Genomic DNA, 24,191 nt, shown 5'->3' on the forward strand with positions numbered 1-24,191 from the left:
ACCAGCCATTGAAATTAAATAGGAGGCATCCATGGTGTCGATCCCCAGAGTTTTAGCTCTGGCTACCAGATGGAAAGTAGGGATGAAATAGGCTAGCTGGCTGAATAGAAAACAGCCGGTGAATATATAAAATAAAGGGTTCTTAAACAGAGAGAAGTCAATGAGCTGCTTGTGAAATCGAGGCTTGTTGCTAAAGACCTCTTTGTCATCATCTTGGCATCCTGAGATTGCTGTCTCTTGACCAGTTTGTTCATCCTTGTTGACTAAGCAGTTTCCAGTGGGAGGCCACTGTCCATCATCGCTGGCTGCAACTCCCAGTGGACTTACTGCATCTGGACTTCTGGTAGCCATGTGTTCTTCCTTTTTGATGTTGATGGGTCGTAAGAGCATACTAGAGGGCACCAAATTTAATGAGATCCCTCCAAATATTAGAAGAGTACCTAAATAGAAAATAGAATTAATCTTGTAACTCAGTCTTTCCTTCTCATATTGGTTACAGGTTTGGTAGTAATTTCATTGTTAAAAGTTTTGAGCTGAAGTAGTCTTAGGCTTATCTTAATTTTGTTCAGTGGTTCCAGAGGTACTGAGAACCAGTCATCATAGACTGTGTATTGACCCTCCTGTGGAGAATTATTGCTTAATGTCATTGCATCACGAATAAAGCTCTTTTTCAAAGCTGAGCCTGTGGGCCTAAGTCCTCTGTGTTTCAGTTTGATGAATACCTTGTTTTTTTACATCAGCAAAGTCCCCATTAGTCTTCCCTTGTAGCAAAGAAAAACAGTTAAGCAAAACCAGAGTGCACAGACCCTGCATTGACAGCACTGGTGACATCCTGTACTGTATTCTATTCTATCCCCTTCCCCCCAAGAAAGGGGGACCAATCCCTCCTTTCTTTGCTAGGGTTATGAGGATGTGTGTGTCTGTGTGTGTTTCAAGAGTTGATTTTTATCCTCTTTTTCTGCCATTTACAAAATTTGTGAGTAGTAATAGCTAAAATACTTGTTTACTTTCATTAAGCATAGAATCCATTTTTCTTTTTCCTTCTTTATTTGCAAATCTCTAAGGAAAAAATATCTAAAAGGAAAAAAAGACATACTTAGATGTCCTTTTTTGCTTGGTCATTTTCACTGTTGTACTTTCCAGGTTATGCAGAGTGTTTCTCTCTGGTGACTGAACCCTGCTAGTTAATAAGAGATTAGTAATGAGCTTTAAAAGCTTGTGTGATGCCTGCTGGTAAGCACTGCAGATATTTAGAGACCTATCCCACTAGTCCATCTCTAGGGAGTAGGAAATTAAAGGTCTTTCTGCTTCTACTCATTTCCTATTAAACTGATTACCACAGCATCCAGCCATCAAGTTACCAAGGGAGAAAGGAATGTATTTTTAAAAATGCATTCCTAAGTCTAGCAAAATTTAAAACATCAGTAGAGCCATTGTCAGAGTGACTCACCTGGCCAGTCATATTCATCTATCAAGATTTTTGTGAGAGGTGCCAGCAGAAATGTCAGCCCCATCCCTGAACGAGCAATAGCAGTTGAAAGAGCCAGTCGTTTTTTGAAATATTTAGCAGTCATCACAGCAGCTGCGTGGTATAGGCAAGCAGAGCCTAGACCTAAAGAAAACAAAAGCAAAGACTTGGAGTCACATTTGCTTCCATTGATAGGTGTGGGGATTCAGTAAACATGGAAAAGATGACGCATGAGAAGACATAATCTAACTGAACCAGTGTACAACAAAAGCGAGTAGTTAATGTCAGCAGATTAGAAAGGTTTAGACTCACCTGGTAGAAGCCCCATAGATATACAGAGGAAGGAGATGCCTGTGGCTAAGCTGCTGATCAAGTATCCGGTGCAGATAAGAAGGGCACCAAGAATGGATGTGGACTTCTCTCCTAATTTGTCACAGAATGTGGCAGCCAGTGGAGCTGGGGAAAAGGGAATGAGATTGAAGGAGAGGTTGTTCTGAAAACTAAGACAGTGGATGTTAAACTTTGTGGCATAAGTTTGGAAGGAGAGTGCCTAGCACCATGATTATTTTGTGATTTTTTTAGACAAAGAGGGTTTTGAAAGAAAATTTAATGCCAATAGCTTTCAAAGTGCATATGTACCGTATGGTATGCTGACTTGTCTGATGGTCTGCAAATCCTGGTTGCCCTGCTGTATTGTAGGAGTGTGGAGACCAAAAGAAGGGCTAGTTAGGAGCAAATGAATTTTGGAGCTCCATTGGAGTATGGCTGGGGGGAGATGGGCCTTGTGAGGGTATTGGGAGACACCAAGAGCAATGAGAGATGGGAGAAGTAATTGAATAAGGGAATGTATAGCAGAGGGGATTTGACTGAAGTATTCAAACAATTTGTTGGGCAGTATTTATTAAACAGCTCTGGTATTTAAGGGGCAACAAAAGGGAGAGGGGACAGTAGCTTGAAGGAAATGAAGATTCCCAGAGGGTGAATGAGGGTTTTTTTGGTAAAGGAGAAGTTGAGTGTCCCAGAATATTGGGGATCAAAGGTAAATTGCTGGTAGTCAGGAGCAAAAACCCAGCTGGGGCAGCCCTTTAAAATGTCTTTTTATTAATAGAAAGTCAATAGCATTTTCTATCCTGTCTCTTTCCATCTAAGGGGTACTCATGTCATGTTAGATCCCAGTGAACTTGGGATGACTAGTATAGTGAAAATTTATTTTAAATGATCAGTGCTTTATTTCCACAACCAAGTTTGCTAGGCCCATGTGAATATTATGGAGCTAGACTTTGACTATTTGACCACCAAGCTATGCTAATTCCACCTGATTTGCAGGGTACCTGCTACCCAGGGCTATAATCAGTAGTTTTGGAGATTGGATCTGTACTGAAATTGGGCATCCAATGGCATGTAGATGAAGCCTCGACTTGAAAGGATTAGATGTTGAAAGGTTTTCAAAGTTAAAGGCACCTTTCCCAATGTCTTCCTTCTGCCTTACCTGGCAGAAACAGGTCTGAAATTGTCTGCTTGTCTAATACCTGCAATGAAGCGGAATGAAGACAGCAAAGATCCAATCCAGCCAATATGCTCTGAAGTGTCACCAAACTCTTCTTGAAAAACCACGAAGAAAATTGCAAAGGTTTTGGTCAGTCCCATTAGAAGCATATTTACCTAAATAAAAGCAGGCCAGATAGTTCAGGTCAGAGGAGAGCAACAGAGGTTATGAGGTGGCTCAAAACTGTGTCATATGAGAGACAATTGAAGGAGCTGGTGTGTTTTATCCTGAAGAAAGCTCAGAACATAAGTGTGCAGAGCAGAAAAAGCATCAGTCTTCAAACTAAGCTCTCTGGGCTTCAGTTTCCTTATGTGTAGGGTCAGGGATTAGGTTCAGATCTCATTTGTCTCCCAACTCCACAGTGGTCTGGGACCTTGACAGCTCAGGTTGTTACCTCTAAAGGTTCTAGCTCCCAGCTTGTTCTCCATCATTAAATTGACTTCCTGCCTTGTTGAGAAACAGTACCATGCAGGGATAAAGAGTCAGAAGAACTGCCTGTGAGTAGCTGTGTGTCTTTGAGCAAAGGCCTCTCTGTCTTAGCTCCCTTATCTATAAAACGAGAGGGCTGTACTGTGTAGTTTTGGAGATCCCTTCTAGCTCTGGGTCTGGGGCATGTTGAGAATGGATTCCTGCTTGTAAATTATATGGTGAGTTCTGTCCTGGGCCTCTGAAGTATTTTAATTTTGTAAATTACCCTAGGCATTCATTTTTCATTTTGCTCAGTCCTAAGATAAGAGGAATCCCTTTCCAATTATCTTTTTAAGGAAGAATAGTATTTAGCCCAAAGGTGATGTTGATCCATAGCCCAAACTGTTACCTGATGAAGAGTTCCTGTTCTGGGGAAAGTTCAGTATTTCTTCCCTAGCAGGCTTGTGTCTACTGAGCTAATTAGAGGTGGATAAACCCTCTAATATTCTATCAGCTGCTGAAACACTGCTCAGACTGACTTTATCTTTGAATTCTTGGATAGTCACTGAGCTTTGAGTGAGTAGGGGAAGGAATGTGTCCTCTTACTCCATCATGTTATACAGCTACATTCCCCTGTTCTTTGCACTGAATGGAGACTGGCTATGGTGGGTGGCATACATGTGAAGGTTTCAGTGTCACTATAAACTCAAGTTGGGTAGGGTTCCTGTCCGCTTCTTTTTTCTGCACTTTGAGGGCTAAACTGATTTGTTTATGTGTTAGACAAGTCCCCACAAAGAATAGACTAGAAAAATAACTAGAACAGGAAGTAAGTCATCATCACTCTAGATCTATGACAGTCTAGTTCCTGACAGTGACTGTAAAGACTGACATTAAAAAGTGTCTTTAGAAAGCCTTCCACCCTTGGGTGGGCCATACATTCCCTTCTTGCAGGCCAAATGACAACCTCTCTTCCCTCTGATCCAATAGTTCCTCAGCTACTGGATAGGTGGCCCTACTAGCCTTGTATCCCTCATCTGTTTCCCCCAGAATGTCTTTGAGAAGGGTATCACATGGAAAATTCTTGACATGGAGTAGAATATTGATCACCAAGTGATTTTCTCCCTGTCTCCCTCTCCCTGCCCTAGTCACATTGTGAACGCTTATAGTGGTCAGAGGCAACATTGTAGATTCCAGGGAGGTATATTTAACTGTTCTGAACTGTTTATCAGTATATAAAATTAGTAAAAACCAAAGTAGAATACTTTACTTTTACCTAGTTTGGTCTTTACAATAGCCCCATGAGGTAGGCGCTGTAGGTCTGATACCTTTTACAAATAAGGAAATTGAGGTAGAAAACAGTTAAGTAATTTGCTTTTAGTCACAGAACTATCAGTAGTAGAGTATCTGAGGTGAAAGTCAATCTAAGCGTTCTTGACTTTGTCTAGCAGTCTGTGCACTATGGGATTCTGCCCTGCTAAGATGATACTTATACTAGCCACCTCAGAGTTTTTAGAAGGAAAGTAGTTTATAAACTGTAAGGTAGTATATAGAAATTATTTCTTACAGGAGATAGATTCCCTTCCCTCCCTGGTTCAACCACATTCTATCTCTTCAGTGAGTGTTTATTAAGCAGCGGCTGTATGCAAGGCCCTGCACCAAGCTCTAGGAACACAAAGATGAACAATAACTGAGGCTTACAGAGGGCATCAGGAATATCTGAGCTATGCGCTCAATCACTATGAGCTTCCAGGTGCAATAAGAATTTTGCAGAGGAGAGATTCCTTTGTGTTGAGGGATCAGGGAAGCATTCATTGAGGAGGTATACCATAGTGATTTTGTGGGTGAAGCAGTGACAGGGAAGGGATGGTTCTGGAGCATGGAACAACAGCCTGGGGGAACATGATGGTTGCGAATTGCTCAGCCACAGGGAGCACCCAGCTGAAGTTGGGCAGCACACTGTGTACCCAGTCATCTCGGTTTTTGTGACTGTGCCTCTAACGTTTGGCCACTCCAGAGGAAGGAGATGGGAGAGTTTTCTAGGGTTGTTAGGAAGTTACCATAGTGAGAATGAGAGAAAGTCAGGAAGCAGTAGTGGAGGATCAAACAACATAGAAGTGGCAGACAGGTCAGCTGTGGGCAAGGAGAGAAGGAGGGGGGTGGTGGACTGTGAGAGTATTGGGAATGGTAAGAACAAAGAACAGATTTGGTAGGATTAAGGGAAAGAAAGGGAGAGAAAGGTGGAAGGGAAGGAAATTACAGTCCTGGGCTATGGGGGCAGGGGAAAGGGATTATTTCACATTGTTCAGGGTTTTTGAGAAATAGATCACCAGGCTTATTTCCAGATGCTTTCTGTTGTTTTGTTCTGGGTATTAGAGAGCTTTCTGAAGTATCCATAATTGGAGATGATTTTGCTTCACTGAAGGGGACTGCTTGTATACCCTTATGTGGACTGCTGGCTCATCAAACAGGTCTGGGCCATTTATTCCCCACGTATAGTCTGTTTTTATAGTGGGTAGTACTGTATTGACCTTACCTCTAAAGTAACAATTTATTTCCCTAGGTGCTGAAGTTTAGGCCTTTCCTTACCTAGCTACACGAGCTATGTCCCTGGAACAAATTTCGATACTGTGTTCATTTTTTTTATCATGTGCCCAATGCCATTGCCCTCATTGAGGTCCACATTAGAGAACTAAAGCAGACCTGCTTATCCTTATTGCCACATCCCTCAAGTTTTAAGAATAATGTGTTGTGTTCTTCCCACCTCCTTCACCATCTCCCCTCTCCTCCAGGAATATCTTAGTTTGAGTTAAATCTCTCACCATACTGCTCTGATGTCTTATCTCTCAGTGGCTGATGTCTCCATTGGACACTTGGATTAAGAACTCTTGACATTAACCTATTTAAAACTAAAGGCAATTGTGTGTTCCTGAGAAGGTCTTAGGGATATTCCAACAAACAAGGACTCTCATCCCATCAAATAACTAAGTGGTTTTATATCGACAAAGAATGGGTTATTCTTCAACATTCTCTCCACATCAGGGCTACTGAGAACAGATTTCTTTGACGCCTACAAGCACTTTGCATACTGAACCAGAGGAGAGCTGACAACATTGAAATGTGGGTTGGGGGCAAGGGAAAATAATGCTGAGAGGATCTTTCCACCAGCAGCTACCCTCAGCCTGTTTGAGATGTCTTTCAGAGAATGTTTATGCAATTCTGCTCAGACATTTATAAACCTTGGTTAGTAAGGTATACCTTGGGACCCATTTATTGTGTTTCTGTTTCCTTCACCAAAGAGAATGATCTTGAATGAAGTAATGATAAAACAAAAAGGTTTAGCAGGAAACTTGAAATCCACACTGTGCTCAGTGAAGTCAGGTCATTTGGCCTGAATGACTTACATCCACGTGTGCTGAAAGAACTTGCTGGGATTACTAAATTGCTTTTGGTCGTCTTTGAGGTATGGTGAAGAGACTCAAGTGTGCCATAAGAGGATGGGTTAAAGTAGTTGGGGATGTTTCTCTTTAAGAAGACTTAGGGACATGAACATTCTCTTCTGATATTTAAAGTTCTTCCCTGAAGTGACTTCCTGCATTCAAACCTTTTCCTCTCTCCTCCAAACTTTGAATTGCATATGTGTTCCTCATATTTATTGCAGATGACTTGGTCTCTGTATTCTAGGTACATTACAGCAGAGCATCTTATTCAGGTACAAGTTGGATTAGGTGGCCTCTGAAGTAGCTTTGAACTCTGAGATTTTATGTTTCTGTGAAATAGAGGAACCTAACAAGAGCTTCCTGAACATCTTTATCAATTCTGTTCTCCTTCCTGCCCAACTCAGAGGAAGAAGCGTTCCCCTACCTTTGACCAAAGTTCCAAATCTTCGGTGCCACATTTTAGGGAAGGATATTGACAAACCAGGTGCAAAGGAGGGTGAGAAATCTCAAAACTGTGCCCCCAAAGAATGGGCTGAATTACCCTATTTATGGCCTTGAACTCATTTTCTTTCCTTTCTCCCAAGTCATGGCTCCAATAATAATCTCTCCCTCTCCACTGGATCTTTTCATCTGCCAATAAACATTTAGATCTCCTCAAACTGAATATACCTTCTTTTCATTCTTCTATTCTTTGCAGCCAGCAACTAATCTTTCTTACCCCTTCACTGATAATTTTTTTTAAAAGACCACATTTGATTGCCTATACTTCCTTACCATCTCCCTTGAAATATGACTTCCATCACTATCACTTTACTGAAACAACTCTTAAGGGTCACTAATGACCTAATTATCATACCTGATAGCATTTTTTTTAAGTCCTTAATATCTGCAGTATCTGATACTCAAATACCCCCCTCTTTTTTCACCTCCCTTGGTTTCTAAGATGACTTACACAATTCAGCAAACCCTTTTTTAATACCTACTTTTTCCCCTAGAAGATGAAAACAAGACAGTCCGCAAAGAGCTCACATTATAATAGGATGTGAACTGTGCATAGATAAACTGACACAAATCAGAATGAAGGTTGAGGTTATTGTAGTTAGAGTAGAATTATGAAAGACTCCATGGATGACCTGGCAAGTTAACTGATCCTTGAAAGTAAACAATAGATTGAATGAGATCAAAATCAGTAACACAGTTTGGCTGGGATTCACACTGAAAGTGAACAGGGTGAGGTGAGGTGGGGAAAGGAGTAAGTTGGGGCTACATCCTGGAGGCCTTGCAATGCAAGGTCAAGTTTATACTTAAAAGTTTTGATAACTGACTTATGGGAAAGGACTTGACCAACTCTAAGTATGGTCTTTCCAACCTCCAATTTACAGATATACCTAGTCTTTTAACGTGGTCCTTCCTCATAGTTTTGGCCTCAGCTCTTTCTTAGGGTGATCTCATTCACTTCTATAGATTAAATACACACCTTTATGCAGGTGACTCTCAGATATAATCTCTAAAAACTCTAAAACATCTCTACACATCTCAAGTTCATGAAGAATGCCTCTTGGCCAGATCATAGTATACATTCTCGGATAGATTTCACCTATGAAGCTAAACTCTATGGCAGTTTTGGATAGCCGCTACAGATGGATGAGCTAGGTCCAGAACTAGATAATGGGCCAGCTTGCTTTTGGGAAATCAACTAGTATCAGTGATCTAAAGATGTTTTGTGAACCCAAAATCCCTTTTTCACACCAGTATTAAGATCATGCCATATGGCTTCTTTGGGCCCACTTATTCCTAAACTGCCTCCATGTGTCTGTCAGCTTGCTTTTAATTCGGCTTTGAGGAGGCCAGCATCTCTCTGCCCTCTTGCTCAAAGTTTTGGTCTAGTCATTTTGTATCTGCTTGGTTTTTTTTTCTTTCTGCTGTAACGTATAGGGTAGATAACTGAGCACCCCTCACATACTTCTGAAAGCCACCATTGATTGGACCTAGCTGCTCTTTCTGTGGTGAGAATATAATTTCAGCTGAGCAACGTTATAGCTGTGATTCTCAGTTTAACTTCACTCCCTGTCCTCTGGGGGTTCAGTTAGGTGAACACCAAGTGAACAGCTGCCAATGATAGTCCTTCCATTTTTGGGAAAGCTCATCAGGTGACTTATCACTGTTAGTTCTCCTTCAGTATTGGCAGTGGTGACGCATTTCCTCATTTCCTGTGGCATGATCTATGTTTTTTGATACATTGCTTCTCTGTCTGGTTCTGAAGCTGGAGAGGCCCTAGATGGGCATCCCTATTATAATCTGAGAGGTAGCACTAAGACTTTCTTGGGAAATTGATGGTGTTAAATCATCTGAAGATGAGGTCAGTGACCTCTTTAAACACTCTGGGCAGCGTGAAAGTGATTTTACTGTCACAAACAATAATGTCTTTGGAGAAGTTTCCTGGGAAGAATTTTTTTTTCAAAGTAGGCTAATTTTAAGCCTTCCTTCAAGGTGGCAAGGAAAAGGAAAAAATTCTCAAGTTTTTTAGTTAAAATCATGCAACTTATAAAGTTAAATCATAGCATCTTATGTTAGGGGGGGAAAAAATCCCTCCACCAGAGAGGAACATGAGTGAAATCAGCATTTGGCACATGGTTTCTTCTAAGGGCAGTTTCCATTTAGTCTTTTGGTTCCCAAGCATCTTGTGGGTCTCTGAAAGTAGTCCAAGCACCCACTGCCTCTTTCTGGACTATCTAGCAGTAACCCCTCAGTTGTTCCCCAAGTCCTTTCTTTCCCCTCTCTAACAAGCCCTTCCTTCCTCCACCTGTCAAATGAAGTACAAGTTTGACCACTTGACCCCTGCTTAGGAAGCTTTCCATAGCTTTTAGGATGACATACAAGCTCCTCTGTTGTCCTTGGCAGTCTGGGTCCAGGCTGCTTATATGTTACTTTGCCTCATACACTGTTTGCTCTAGCAGAGGTGGGGAACCTGCGACCTTGAGGCCACGTGGCCTTCCAAGTCTTCAGGTACAGCCTTTTGACTGAGTTCAAGTTTTACACAACAAATACTTTTATTTGTTTGTGGAGTTTGGATTCAAAGGGCCACACTTGAGGACCTAGAGGGCCACTTGTGGCCTCAAGGCCGCAGGTTTCTCCAACCCTGTGTCTAGCCAAAGTGACCTTATTGATGCACTTAATGGACAACATCTCTAGCTTCCATGCTTTTGCACAGGCTGTTCCTTATGCCTGGATTGCTCCCCACCCTCACTCTCTTCCCTCTTCTGTCTTCAACTTGAGTGTTACCTTCTCCAAAGTACCTTTCCTGAGACCCCCAGGTTATAGTATCCCTACCCTTATCACTGTATTTTTTTTATCACTGTATATTATTTGTGAATCTTCTGGGTGTTTATTTTGCATATCTCTACCTCATTACTATATATTTCTTTAGTGTGTATCCTGTATTTCTGGACATGTTTCTCCTCAGCAGAATATAGGGATTGAAACTGGCTCACTTTAGTGTTCCCAGGTGATAGCACAATGCTAGCTCATAGAGTAGGTGCCTAATAAATACACATTGAGCAAGGACCCCAGCCAAGAAATACCTCTTTTACTTGGTGACTTTTTAGACCATTTCCCTCCAAACTTAAGATACATGATACCTTATATAGTAAAATTCTGGTATCTACCATGGATACTTTTTCATTTCCTAGACACATTGTGGGCAACCAGGTGGCACAGTGGATAGAAAACTGGATTTGGAATCAGGAAGACTCATCTTTCTGAGTTCAAATCTGGCCTTGGATACTTACTAGCTGGCTGACCCTGGACAAGCCACTTAACCTTGTTTTCCTCAGTCTTCCCATCTGTAAAATGAGCTAGAGAAGGAAATGGCCAACCACTGTAGTATCTTCACCAAGAAAGCCCCACATGGGATCATAAAGAGTCAGACATAACTGAACAGTACAAAGACACGCGGCCTGCTCACTAATAGGCTGAGCTGAGAAAGGCTCACCATGAGGACCTGGGCATTATTTTATTTTCTGACTGTTTGCTAAAGCCATATAGAAATTGTTTGGAGCCTCCCTTCATTTTCCCACTACCAGCATCACTACACAGACAGTGTACACAATGTAGAATTACTGATATTAAGAATGGCAGTAAAGCTAGATTTGCCTGTGGTTGTATAGACAGAGTTTGGGGCTTTGCCACCATTCTAGGAGTGGGTGGTGGGGAGGTAGAGTCTCCCAGACAAGGTTCCTGTCTGCCTCTTTCCACTGTTCTGTGGGTCAACTTGCCCCTCCCCCCCTTTTTTCCCCTCACAAAGCTCCTGGAGGGAAGGGAAGTAGACTCATTGTAGAAATGAGAGTGAAGTCTTGTTACTTTTTAACAATGGGATAGCTCAGGGCGGGAAAGGTCAGGGTCCTAGTAGGCTTATTTTTTTTAGTTAAGAAAGTTACAAATACTTGTAAATTGATAATGAATCTTAATCCACGTCCTTAAGTAGGAGAATTCAGCTGCTCTCTTCCTTTTCCATACTGATGGGTGCTGCTATCTTGCATGGTTGGTCCATTGTCCTTCCTTCTCGAAGAGGACCACCCAAGTAACATTGCTATGTTGGGGTCAAGGTACAGGGTGTCCAACTGGCTGATCAGACTGATACCAAGCTTGGAAAGCTCTACGACAGGGTGGGCACAAATAATTCATCTGAACATGTGGAGTGGAGATGTCTCTACATTTGTGCACATCACACTTCTTTCGAGTTACTGCAATTCTGCTTTGCTCAGAGCACAGCGCCTTCTTGGATGTGGGCATGTCCTGTGCCAGTATCTCCCATACTTGCATAAATACTGGAGCAAGGGAGCCAGGAGTGGGCATTTGCCACAGAAGTAATTTTTCTATCAATATCCTTGCACCATCCCTTATGTTCCCAGAAAAAGACCAGCCCCACTCACTGTGGGACATCTCCATGTCTCCACTGCCAGGAAAGTAGAATAAAGCAGTTGATAGTAGTTTGCATATTCTGGTAGGAAGGACAAAGTATAATCTCACAAACTTTTACCAGGAAGAAATGAAACACTATCATCCATCCCCATCCTCCATCAAGGGGTTCAGTATAAGGATTTGACTTTGTCCCCTTCAGCATGACGATTGGTTCCACTTCTCTCTCACTTGTAAGAATCCTGTAAGAAAGTGCCCATTTCCTAGTTAGTAGTCTAAGCTCCTCAGACTCAAATTTTAAATCCCATTAATTTTAGTGGTACTCTGCAGTGTACTAATTTTAAAAAACCCACTACCTTTCTAATTTGCTTGCTCCCTTTTATTTCTGAGCTTATTTATAGCATAGGTTCTGTGACTTCCCCCTAAGAAATTCTGCTCTGCCTACACTAACTTTACAGTTTTGAGAATTTTCTGTAGTCTTGTTTTTAAATTGGCTTGCATGTGAGAATTATGCTATCCCTGCTTATCTGACCTTCATAACCTAAGGTCTGTTTGTGAGTCAGAGATAGGGATCACTCAAGTTGTATAATTAAAGGGGTACTAAAACCCTGACCATCTGGAAAGTCCATCAACTTGAGACATTCTTGAAGTTCTCACTTATTTAAGGGAAGGATCCCTGATCATCCCTGTGTTGGTTGAATGAAGAGCATAGTCCTCTGACACGGGTCCTTTCACCTCAGTCTCCCATGATAAGTTTGGCCAAACCAATTCCCTTTTATTTTCTCATGATGTTAATAGTTTGGGAGACACTTTAATTCATTAAATTAACACATTCAGTTAGTACCAATTGTGTGGAAGTGCTTAGAAAAATGAAGAATTATAGGTTTTCTCTTTTCACTAATATCCTTCATAAAGTCTAATGGTTGGCCTTCTTCCAGCCTCCAATAAGACTGAGGCACCGTAAGGCATCTCCAGAAAGCCCCTCATCTACTAAAGATAATGTTAGAACAGGGCCTAGTTACCACACTGTATTGGCATGGATTAGTTTATTAGTTCCCTACAGCTCAGGATAGGTGGTGGTAATTAGGTATGACATGCCCAGTTCTAGGGCATGGCAACCCCAAATGCATAAACTGGTGAACTGTGATAGGAGGGGGGGTATATCTCCACTGTTAGTCAAATGAAGCACAAAATTTCATTTCCATCTTACCTTTTGATGTGAAATTCAGGAAAGAAAGCCTCCAAGTAAGGCAATTTAAGAAGAAAAGCAAATTATACCTTATCTTCAATTTTTACTCCTTTTCAGCAGCTTCCTGCTTTAGCATGCGGTGAAATGTAGCACAAGTGAGCATTTATAAGAGCCTGAAAAAAGAGCAGACTGAGCAAAAGCAGGCTTGGTTCCCAGTGGACTTTACTTCCTGAAGGGAGGGGCAAGGTCTGTCATTTGATCCGAGGAAATGTTCTTTCCCCAGTGGCCTCTTAGCACTCATCCCTGCATTTGGCTCAGACCTCTCCTGCCCGGCCCCAGACCTCCTTTGAGGTCCACAAACCATATGCTGTTGTAAACAACCACCCTTTTCTTCTTCATCTTGTAAACGTCTCATCTTCTGGATTTCTCCTGAAAGTCCCTTGCTATCTTTTCCGGTGATTCCAGGAATTCTTTCTCTCCTTCATGTCCTCCTCCCCTTAAACCAGGAGTCAGCAGACTTATTCTTCCCCGACTGCTGTACCAGACTTCTCCTTTGGAATTCGTAACATCCTCCTACTTCATCCTGACCTCCAGGTTCTTCCTTTTCTTAATTTACTTCAGCATATGGTTTTTTCTCTCTATATTTATCCCGGTCTTCAACGTTGGGACCTTCAGTATTTCACGTTAATGACCAAATACCCAGGTCTTCAGATTTCATCACTTCTCCCATTCAACCCTAACTCTTAATGACCTCCTTCCAGCCAACTGTTGAGTTGAAGATGAGGTTTAGGACCTGACCCCCTATAACTGAATTTTAAATTGTCCTACAACTTTCTTTTCTCCTTGGCTTTTGTGACATTGCTTTCCTGGTTTTTCTCTAGTAGCAGATCCCATTCCTTGAGAGGCTCATCATCCTGTCCTTTAAATATGGATAACACCTCGTATAGTGCCATACCCACTGGGGCCCAAAAAGTATTTGTTCTTTCCCATTATGTCTGGATTACTAGCTCTGTGCAGGTAACTCCCCAGTACATATACCTGGTCCAATTCTGCTGTCGAATTAGCCCTGTATCTTCAGTTTATCTACTGAACATTTTCATGGATGGCCTGCCTCAACCCCTATTACGTCCCAAACTGAAGGCATCTCTATTAATGAACCTGCTCACCCTAATTCTGTTGATGGCACCACCAGCCTCCCCATTACCCATACTTGAAAGAGTCACGTCAGCTTTGCCTCTTCCTTCCTTCCACTCTCCACATCTAGTTGGTTGTCTAAGTCTAGCTAGTTCTTATATCCACCCCCCAGTCCTCTCCATTCACTCTGCCTGTATTTTAGTACATATCTTACATGTAATGAAATAACCTAACTAGCATTTCTTACTCCAGGCTCCCGCTGCCCCTTTTCCCTTTAACAAAATCGCTAATCATTTAAAAACCATCAACTGTTTTCTCTTACCTTTGAGACACGATGGAGATTCCATCATAAGGCTATCTCCACCTGTCTCACCAGTTCTTCTTTTACACCCCCCCCCCCCCCCCCCCCCGCATTCCGTGCTCATCAAGGTAGTTCTAGATTTCCTCTCCCACCCCTGAACTTAGTCATCCTCTGTATAGTTCATGCAGCCCATCCATGCCTAAAATGCACTCCCTCCCCATCAAAAATGTAATTTCCAATTTTCAGCTCAGGTGTCACCTCCCAGAACTCTTTTCTGATCAGTGTTATCCCTCCCTTTTTCTGGATCCCTTGTCTCCTTCATACTCTACACTGTATCGTAATTACTTGCCATTCTTTCTTTAGTAGGATTTATGATCCTTGAGGGTGTGGATGGGCATTTTTTTTTGGCAGCCCCAATCAAGTGACACCTAAATACTTCATCCTGGTGTGGAGGTGACCTTGAATTTTTGAAGATACAGTTAGCTAGAATAAAAGTTCTGGCAAGAGCTAAAAAAAGATTAAAAAAAAGATAAAAAGATTGTGGGCCTAAGTGATATTTAGCATCTGGGTATTAGTCTGGTTTTAAGGTAATTAAACCTTTGTTGGTGGTGGGACTACAGTAGGATGTCAACATCACAACTACCCACCCTGACAAAAGCCCAGATCCTCTGAAGTATTTCCCATTGCTTCTAACATAGCAGGTACGTAAATGTTTAACTGATCTGAAGAAACTTTAACACCTTAAAAAATGTCCCTTATAACAACCCTGTGAAGTAGGTAACACATGTAAGTTGAGCATTTTAAAACAGGGACTCTAGCTCATGTTTCTTGACTTCAATTTTTTTTCCACCATATTTCATGGTAAGACAACAAGGATCCAGAAGTATCTCAATAAGCTGGAATGATAGACTGAATAGAACATACTGGCATTCACTAAGAATAAATGTGAAACCCTTCACCTAGACTAGAAAAATCTAAGCACCAAAGGACAGCATAGGAATAGTAGGGCTAAGGCTAACTGCTCAGTACTGATCAGTAGGTATGGCATTCCTTCCTGTGTCATCCAAGGCTCTATTAGCAGTAGCAGTAGCAGTGTCTGTACTGGCTGGACCACACCAACACCAGGGAGGTGACATTTGCTTCTGGGAGTCACAATTTAGAAGACATACCGACAGAAGTGGAGTGCTTCCAGAAGGCAAAGGTGAAGACTCAGTGTACTGAGGCATGCTTGGAAGATTTGGAACTATCTTCAAATGTCTGAAGATGTGTCTTATACAAATCATCTTCAGAGGACAGCCCTGCTAACATGGCTGGATTGGAAAAGGGAAAAGGGCAAATTTTGGCTTGATACATGGATGAACTTACTAACAAATTGCAAACAGGCATTTAATAAATATTTATTGCAAGAAAGCATATTAGAGAAATATTTTCTCTTACTGTAAAATTACAATTTCTTCCTAATACTAGTGATAGCTGCTCTCAATGTAGAGCAACAAGAATTAAATTTCACTTGCACGAGATCAAGGATCCGCTTGTTTGCTTATTTACATGGTTATACATTAAGTACCATATAACTTAAAGAGGACACATTCCTTACTTTCAGAAAGTTGATATTTTAACCGAAAATTAAACATAAAAGTATTTTCCTCCCACCTCTCCATTACGCTAAGTGTCCTTTGGAAGTGAAATTAAGGTTAATTAGCCTTCATACCCCCACCATTGCACACCATTCTTATGGAGAAGGCAGGGGCTTTAGGAAATTTTGGAAAGGTATGGGATCACAAGCCTTTTAAAAGATAGGAAACTGATCCTATACTGTATAGGCTGTGTGACAGTCATCTTATACAATCTAGGAAAAGCTCCATGCTTTTCTCCAGCTATCTTTATTGACCATACCCAAAGTTCAGCAAACAGAACAACTTGATTTTGTACAGTGCCTTAAAACCTTATTCTTCTTTCTCACTAAGTGTTTACCAAAGGCAACTTTAAAATAATAAACAGGAAAGAAGCAAGTATTCCATTTAATGGCTGGCCTAAGTACTGGCACTTAACAGTGGAGCAGGATAAGAGAAATGAGATGGAAAGAGTGGTAAAAGTTCTACAATTGTTTGGAGACTAGGTCTGAGAGGTCAAGATGCCATTTTGTGCACTGCCACGGTGATGCCATCATGTTTCTGGATCATTATGTTCCTGAAAGGCAAAGCAGAGGAAATTTGATAATGTTTATTCAAACAAGTGGTGTCATCATAGGCTGGTCTCCAACTTAATGACCACATAACCACTTCAACTGCTTTATCATTGGGAAACAGTAGAAGTTCACAGTCATAGCTATGATACTTGGGGCTGCACATTTTAAAATAATTGGGTACATGTCACTACTACCACAGAACAAAATGACATCTTTCAGGATGACTTTTTTCTTCTGTGCTACTCAGTTCTTGGTTCAAGGGAACATCAAGTCTACATTCATACAATATACTGCGATATCTATCCTTCAGGCTATGATTTCTCTTATGGTATTACTCTAATGTGGGAACTGAGGCTCTGAGATTGAAAAAAATTTGTTTAAGGTCGTAATGGATTAACAGAACTAGTACTGGGCCTAGGTAAAAGCTACCAACCCATTTGCTGTATTTGTGGTTCTAAAGCTGAGGCTGTTAATACCCCAAATATCCCCTGCCAAATAGATTTTAGGAGGTCTGTGAATTTGGGTGGGAAAAAAAAATTACATCTTACAAGCTTCACTAGCCTCCAAATTAAGCATTTCCTTTAATTCAATTATGAATGTAGGGGAAAAAAACCAACCTTATTCTGAGAAAGTGTCTATATCTATAGGCTTTACCAGGTGTTCATAATACACAAAACTTCTGCTTTAAAGCAGAGGTTCCCAAACTTATTTGGCCTACTGCCCCCTTTAAAAACAAAAAATTACTCAGTGTCTCCTATAGGTTAGGTTAACTCTTTTTTTATTCAATGGCCCCTAATTGCACAGGAGGCTATTATCACCCTTCCCCTCCCCCACTGTTCCAGCGCCCCCTGGGGGTGATATCTCCTACTCTGGGAACCTATTCAAAGGTTTCCCCTGAAGGACATATGGAAAACCTTCCTTTTTAGTCAGCCCAATGATAGTATTGAAACATGAATGAAGAATGGAGGAGCAACTCTGATTTGATATAAAAGTTCTCATCAATAAAGGGAAAGGAAGGCATTTTAAACCTAACTGTACATACTCACCCATTGTCTGACTCTAGACAGACCACAGGAATATCTGTTGGGTCAGAGGTTAATTTAGCTGCTTGTTGGGCTAGGACAGAGATCACCCCGGCATGTTCATCTGACAGGGTGCCACGGCCTGAAAGACACAGAAATGCTCCAAACTAAGCATCTACTATTTGGGATGAGGATAGTAATAAATATGTAGAGTTCCAATTCAATGAAGAACATTTTGACTTACTGCCATCTATACTAACTGCTGGCTGTATCTGCACAATCATGTTAGATAACTGTCAGTCCTTAAACAAAGGGCCACTGGAAAGCTCTCCCCTAAAATTTCATGATCCATCCCATCAAGGGGAAAAAAGCTGTATCTCAAATTAATCTGAAAGTCATATAGATTCAGTCATGCAAATTAAGAGATTGATAAAACAAATTAATTTCTTGGTGAAGATTTGACTTCATTTACTAAACTCAATCACATACAGTCCTTTGTCTAGGATCATCAATAAGGCCAACTCACCTTGATAATGTGTGTACTCTAGGAGCACTTTATTTCTTGGTTAGAATAAAATGACTTTTTATTTCCTGAGGCCGAATCCTCCTAAATTAACTAATGCTAAGTAAGCTTTGGTTTTTACTGATGCCTCATTTCAGTCTTGGGATATAATTGGGTAAGCCTCAGGTCCTACAAACCAACAATAATAAAAAAGTTTACTTTGAAATAGTTAGCAGCTACAAGAAACAAGCATCCCCTAATTATGTCTGAAACTAAGCCAGGTATCAGACATGTCACAACAAAAGATTATGTGGATTTGTTGCTGTGTGCTGCCTGAGACATAAACCAAAGGAACTATTGTTTTACAGGACTGGAGGAAACCTCTTAGGGATACAAAGTCAAGTCTCATAATTTAGGCATCTGAATGCTAAACAAGTTTTGCAAATGAATTTAGAAAGTAACTGTAAGAACCCTTTAACTGTCTCCTCCTTTCAAATCTGCCCATATAATAGACTGCTTCAGTATCTGTTGCAAACACATTTTTCACACAGTTACTCCAGCATGAGTTAAAGGCCACTACAGCCAGGTCTAGTACTGACTGTGGCATTATCTGGCCTTGTGGCCATGAACAAGTAACAATCTTTCTCCATGGTCCCAGATTCTTCACTTGTATAATGAATGCAAGACCTCTAAAGTTCCTTACAGTGCTAACATTTACGGTACTATTGTTATTTTAATGAAAACAAACGGAATATGCTGCCAAGACCCTCTCAATCTCAGTTTCTTTGAGGGTACAAAACCCTAGCAATGGTTCATGTCCTCTTTACAGGTGCCCTCACGCATTTTCATGTACAAAGTAGAACGAAGAGGATTAAACATAAACTATAAACCACATCTTATGTGCAGCTTGCTTGTTTTTCCTTCTGTGCATTTAAAAAAAATCTTCACTGATCCTCTTTAGCAACCTTCTCACTTATAATCTTCCTTCTTACTCCTCCCTGCCATTAAAAAACAACAAAACCACCAGCCTCCTATGGTTACCTGCCTGAAAGGTTCCAAATAAGGGCCTGGTGAAGATGTGCTGGAGTCTGAGCCAGTCAAGCTCATTTCAGAGATGAAAACAATGTTTGGCCGTCCGGTTTTTTTTAGCTACAGCATATCAATTAAATAAACATTTGTTAAGCGCTTATTATGTGCAAAGCCCTATGCTAGGAATACTGGAAAAAAACAAAAACATAGTCCCTGTCCTCAAGGAGCTTATTTTATGAAAGGTACACAACTTCAACACATGATAAATGAAAAAGGAGGTTACACTAACATGGTAGGGGAGATGAGAGGAAAGGTTTCCTATGAGAGTTGGTACTACAGTAGAACCTTAGAAGCAGCCATCAAGTAACTCTTAAGAGGTAACAATGAGAAAGGAGTCTCTTTACAAAGGTGGTGGTGGGAAGTGGGGAGGGGGGGTTGCCTGTGCAAAATTAGAGATGGGAAATGGCATGCCAAGATCTGAAAATAGATAATTTGCCAACATGGCTGGAATACAGAGCATATGAAGCAGAATATAAAGAAACAAGGCAACAAAGATAAGCCAGGCTGAGACACAGAATGATTCAGGGGATAGACACTGAAGGGGATAGATACATTAATTGAACACAGGTAAACTACTGAACTTCTCTGAATTTCAGATTACTCAGCTGTAAAATGGAGTATAATAAAACCTGCGGGGCTTGCTTCACAAGACTGTTCTGAGGTCCAAATAAAATGTCCATAAAGTAGTGTCAGTTGTTATTATGGGAGGCTCAAGGCTAAGGAGTTTGTACTTTATGCTCTAGACAATGAGGAGACACAAGATTTTTGAGGAAAAGTGTCATGCTCAGATCTGAATTAGGAAAGTACTTTTAGCAGCTGAAAGGAGAATGGAGAGACTGGGAGGCTATTACAATACAAAAGTGCAGGCAAGAAGCAATAAAGATCTGAACTAGGGTGGTAGCCATTCTGAGTGATGACAAGGGATGGGAGAACAAACAGGAGTTGGCAAGTGGGGGGGGGGAGGGAGAAGGAAAAACCAAGGATGAGCAATTTTAGGGGAAAAGGTTTCAAGATGAAAACAATTCTGTTTTGAACAAGTTAAGTTTGCCACACACTGTCAAACATCAGGCTTCCATAATGTAGAAATGGAATTTAGGAAAAGGTGTGAGTTGGAAACAAGTCCTTAGTGTAGAGATACACTGAACCTGTAGGAACAGATGATACCAAGGAGAACATGTACCATGAAGAGGAATCAGAACAGCTGTAGAGGGTCAGCCACAGTAAAGGAGGTAGGGGATGGACGGCATTTCAGCAAGAGAGACATTTCATAGGATGAAGGCAGACAAGAAGAACAGTAGAGAGAAATGCCACGGAATCCAAATAAGGAGAATATATTCAAGAAAGGATGGTCAATAGTGTCAAAGCTTCAGAGAAATCAAGGTGCAGGAGGACTGAGGAAAAGTCACTGGATTCAGCAGGTAAAGAGATCCTTGGTAACCTTGGAGGAAGCCCAATTACCTGTAGTCCAGAAATGAGTGTCTGGTAAAGAAACAGAGGTCTGGAATACAGACAATTTTCCCAAGAAGTCAGGCACTGAAAAAGAATGGCAGCATGGGGGAGGGCATGGGCGAATAAACGTAAAATGATAGGGGGTGGAGTGGGGTGAGGCAACGAAGTCCTCCCCGTCCTAAGTAATCTCCCAAATAATCCCTAGTTACATACCCTAAGACCAGAATTCGGAAATAACTGATGAAACAGGCTCTTTGAAGCCGAGCTTGGGGGCCTTTTTAGGGAGGGCTGTGTCTTCCAAAGACACCCAAGCAAGGAAGGACAGACGGGACAGGTGGAGATGGGCAAGAGTTAGAAGACTGCCTCGAGGACCCACCTGAGATTATGTAACAAACCAGGGACAATTCACAAAAATCCTCCACCCCAGGTTAAAGAAAGACCAACGTTTTCTACAGTGAAATGAGTAGCTACACAGTGAAACCACACACTTTTTTAAGTACTAGGGAGACGTAGCCCTCCCTCCCCTGCTAAAATGCAACGACATCAACCTATGGGCCAACCGGGCACCTGGCCCATCAGCACGTACACCACCTGTCGATGCCCTTCTTAGAGAACACCTGTGCCAACAGGGCCCCCAAGGTCTGGGGACGCGGCCTCGGCTCTTCTCCCCCGGGGCACCCCGTATCCTAAGTGGGGGAGTCCCATCTTCCGCGGAGGCTTCCCCTGCTCGTGCCCCCGGGGGTGGGGCCTTGCTCGAAGGATTACCTTCTTTCTTATCCACAACCCCCTGCCGGTGGTCCTCCCCCGTTAGAACGCGGCATCCTCGGGGGCGGGAGCCACCCCGACCTCCTTCCGCATCCCCGGCGCGTCCGGCACACCGGAGGCCCGTGCCTGCCCCCGCCCCCGGTCCGGGCACAAGCTCCCTGCCAAGGCGCTACTTACAGCCCAGGTTCAGTCCCTGCGAGTCCGTGCACAGGACGCCGACGATGGACGGGTTCTTCATCCTAACACAGACCAGACGCCGAGGTTACAGGAGCGAACCGGGCGGCCCCCCACACCTCCCACGTCTTCCCTCCGGGACCGGGCCTCGACTAGGCCACCGAAGTGCCCGGCCCGCCCGTGCCCACACTACCCACGTGTCCTCGAGGTGCTGCTCCAGGGTCGCTTCCATCTCGGGTTTTGACAGTAAGTTGAGTCCAGGCCGCTCACGGGACGTCGCGTCATGTGACCGCCCTCCTCTGGCCACGTGATGCAACCACGCGGCTTCAGCAGGTACGGCGCAACAGCCGCGGGACGGGGCTTCCGACGGGACAAAAATCATCAACTCGCGTTAGGAATTAAAAACATTTCCCCTCTCCCCACCTCTTCCTCTCTGTGTCAGGAGTCTGGAGTCTGCGCAGACGCCGCCCAGTAGGGTACTGTATCCACGGGGCCCTCACTGGCAGGGAGGGGAAGCCACCTCCAAGACCTCTGGCGGCGGAGGAGCGTCCTCTGGGCGTCAAGGCCTCCGGTTGTCATGGTTACCCTCGAGTCAGCGCCGAGAAGGGTGGGGGGAGGAGGAGGGGCGAGGGGCCCCGCCTATTGCTCCCGGACTTCCCTCCCTCCCCTCCCCCACGGTGGCGAGCTCCGCCCTACACCCTGGGCGGCGCCTCACGCAGAATTAGCCTCGGCCTGGATGGGAGGGGACGTGTGCAGAGTGGGCCCTGCCGCCGACCGCGTGACCCGGGGGCAGTCACTTCCCTTCCCTCCCTGCCTCAGTTTCCTTCTCTCCAAAATGTCAGGAAGAGGGCTTTTTCGCTCTTTGGGCCCTCGAACTAATGGCAAAACCCACGGACCCCTTAGAATCATGTTTTAAAGTGTGTGAAATAAAATACACAAGACTACAAAGGAAATAACCCTGAAAGTGATCCGTGTATACATAAACATACATATATGTAATTTCTATTTTAAAAATATAAAAATGTAATTTATAGAGATGTAACACTATGACATCTATAAATACGCCTAATATAGAAAACATTAAAATACACATATGTAACAATTACAAGTAAACGGTCTGTACACATACCTTCGATCATCATATACATTCATATCACTTCTGTGGTCATATACATACACACGTTTAAAAAACCCAGTTCTCGGACCTCAGGCTAAGACCCTCGGAACTAAACCAGTCCAGCCCTCCCGGTTTACTTGACGTGAGTGCGAAAATACCCATTTCTGCGGGGCTTTAAGATTTACAAAGCGTTTTTCTCAAAACAGCCTTTTCTTCAGCACCCTCCTGTGGCTCCCTGTTGTCCTCCACGATCACACAGAAACAGCCCCTGTCTGGCTTCCAAAGCCCTTCCCAACCTGGCTCCTGGCCACCTGTCCAGGTATCCCACACCTGGAGCGAGCCCCGCCCACCTCTGGTCTGACCCTGCTTTGCTCCCCCTCCCGCACAACCCTGCATCTCCCCGGGGAGAGGGTTTCCACTCTCCGCCTCCCATGCCTCCAAGTCTCGCTCTCCTCATCTCCACCCCTCCTGCCTTCCAGAATCAGCCAAAGTCCCTCCTTGTGCTGGAAACCCTCCCACCGTCCCCCTTGATCTTGGTGTCTGAGATGACCCCTAATTTATTGTTGGCATGCTTTCTCCCCCATTAGACTGTGAACTCCTTGAGAGCAGGGACTGATTTCTTTTTGCCTTTCTTTGTACCCCCACTCAGCACAGTGCCTGTCATAGAACAGCCCCTTAATAAATGTTAATTGATGGACTGATGGGACAAGACAAGTGTTACACCATTTCAGAAATGCCCCATGGCTAAAACCGATGCTCCACCCCTGTTCTCTATTCAATTTCTAATCCTTTCTTCCATCCTTCTCTTGTCTTGAAGTTTTCTTCCACTGGCTTCTACTCCACCATTTACAAACATGCCCAGGTCTTCCCTACCCTTAAAAAAACAAATCAAAACAAACCTTTAATTTCATTTTTCCATAGAAACTCCTATAAAAAGCTGTCTATACTGGTTAGTAAGCTTCTTCACTCAGTTTTTAAATCACTTGTAAGCTAGCTTCAGGCTCTGTCATTCAAATGAAATTATCCTCTCCAAAGCTACCAACTATTTTATTAAAATAGATTTTTGCTAATTATTTTTTTCACGTCACCTTGGATTTTCCCTTGGATTCCCTTCCGTCACCCTTCCCTTCAAACATCTATCAATATTTGTCATTTTAAAAATGAAAACATCTTAGTATTATTACAAAATAGTTTCTATTTTGTTGTCTTCCTGAAAGGAGGTGTCCCAAAATGGTCTCAGGGATTTGAGGGGTTCCTGAACCACACTTTGAGAGAACCACTGAGTTATACAGAGCACAGAGTATGTGGAAGGGTAATAATATTTAGTGAGCCTTGATAATGTTTAATATAAAATTTTAGAATAATCTCTTTGTTCTCTCTGAAGCAAACTCAGAGGGTGCCTCTTCCTATGTCAGCAAAAGCCAGCCAAGGCTGACTCTACATTCCTTAAGGAGACCTTTAACCTAAGACACTATCTTGAATAAT

General features: G+C 42.6%; 2 protein-coding genes across 7 annotated transcripts in view; both read right to left on the reverse strand.

Annotated features, from left to right (window-relative positions):
- SLC16A4 (solute carrier family 16 member 4) overlaps nucleotides 1–15,279 on the reverse strand; it is a 45,972-nt gene extending 30,693 nt beyond the window's left edge. For 4 of the 6 annotated variants that reach the window (XM_072644290.1, XM_072644291.1, XM_072644289.1 and 1 more), the window contains exons 1-6: nucleotides 12,987–15,279; nucleotides 11,898–12,018; nucleotides 2,998–3,130; nucleotides 1,781–1,924; nucleotides 1,451–1,612; nucleotides 3–440 (exon numbers count right to left, since the gene is read on the reverse strand). In XM_072644290.1, coding sequence (XP_072500391.1) covers nucleotides 3–440; nucleotides 1,451–1,612; nucleotides 1,781–1,924; nucleotides 2,998–3,130; nucleotides 11,898–11,981 — 961 coding nt within the window. In that variant the 5' untranslated portion in view covers nucleotides 11,982–12,018; nucleotides 12,987–15,279. The remainder of the gene's footprint in view (nucleotides 1–2; nucleotides 441–1,450; nucleotides 1,613–1,780; nucleotides 1,925–2,997; nucleotides 3,131–11,897; nucleotides 12,019–12,986) is intronic. The other 2 variants (XM_072644288.1, XM_072644287.1) reach the window with 2 other exon arrangements.
- Nucleotides 15,280–15,781: 502 nt separating this feature from the next.
- LAMTOR5 (late endosomal/lysosomal adaptor, MAPK and MTOR activator 5) lies at nucleotides 15,782–22,264 on the reverse strand. Its single transcript, XM_072644292.1, has 4 exons — nucleotides 21,787–22,264; nucleotides 21,593–21,654; nucleotides 17,635–17,752; nucleotides 15,782–16,590 (listed from the first exon to the last, which is right to left on the reverse strand). Exons 1-4 carry the CDS (start codon nucleotides 21,969–21,971, stop codon nucleotides 16,530–16,532), a joined length of 426 nt encoding a protein of 141 aa, XP_072500393.1. The 5' UTR covers nucleotides 21,972–22,264; the 3' UTR covers nucleotides 15,782–16,529.
- Nucleotides 22,265–24,191: the final 1,927 nt, after the last annotated feature.

The sequence above is a fragment of the Notamacropus eugenii genome, chromosome 2 (genome assembly GCF_028372415.1).
Source record: "Notamacropus eugenii isolate mMacEug1 chromosome 2, mMacEug1.pri_v2, whole genome shotgun sequence".
Taxonomy (NCBI): domain Eukaryota; kingdom Metazoa; phylum Chordata; class Mammalia; order Diprotodontia; family Macropodidae; genus Notamacropus; species Notamacropus eugenii.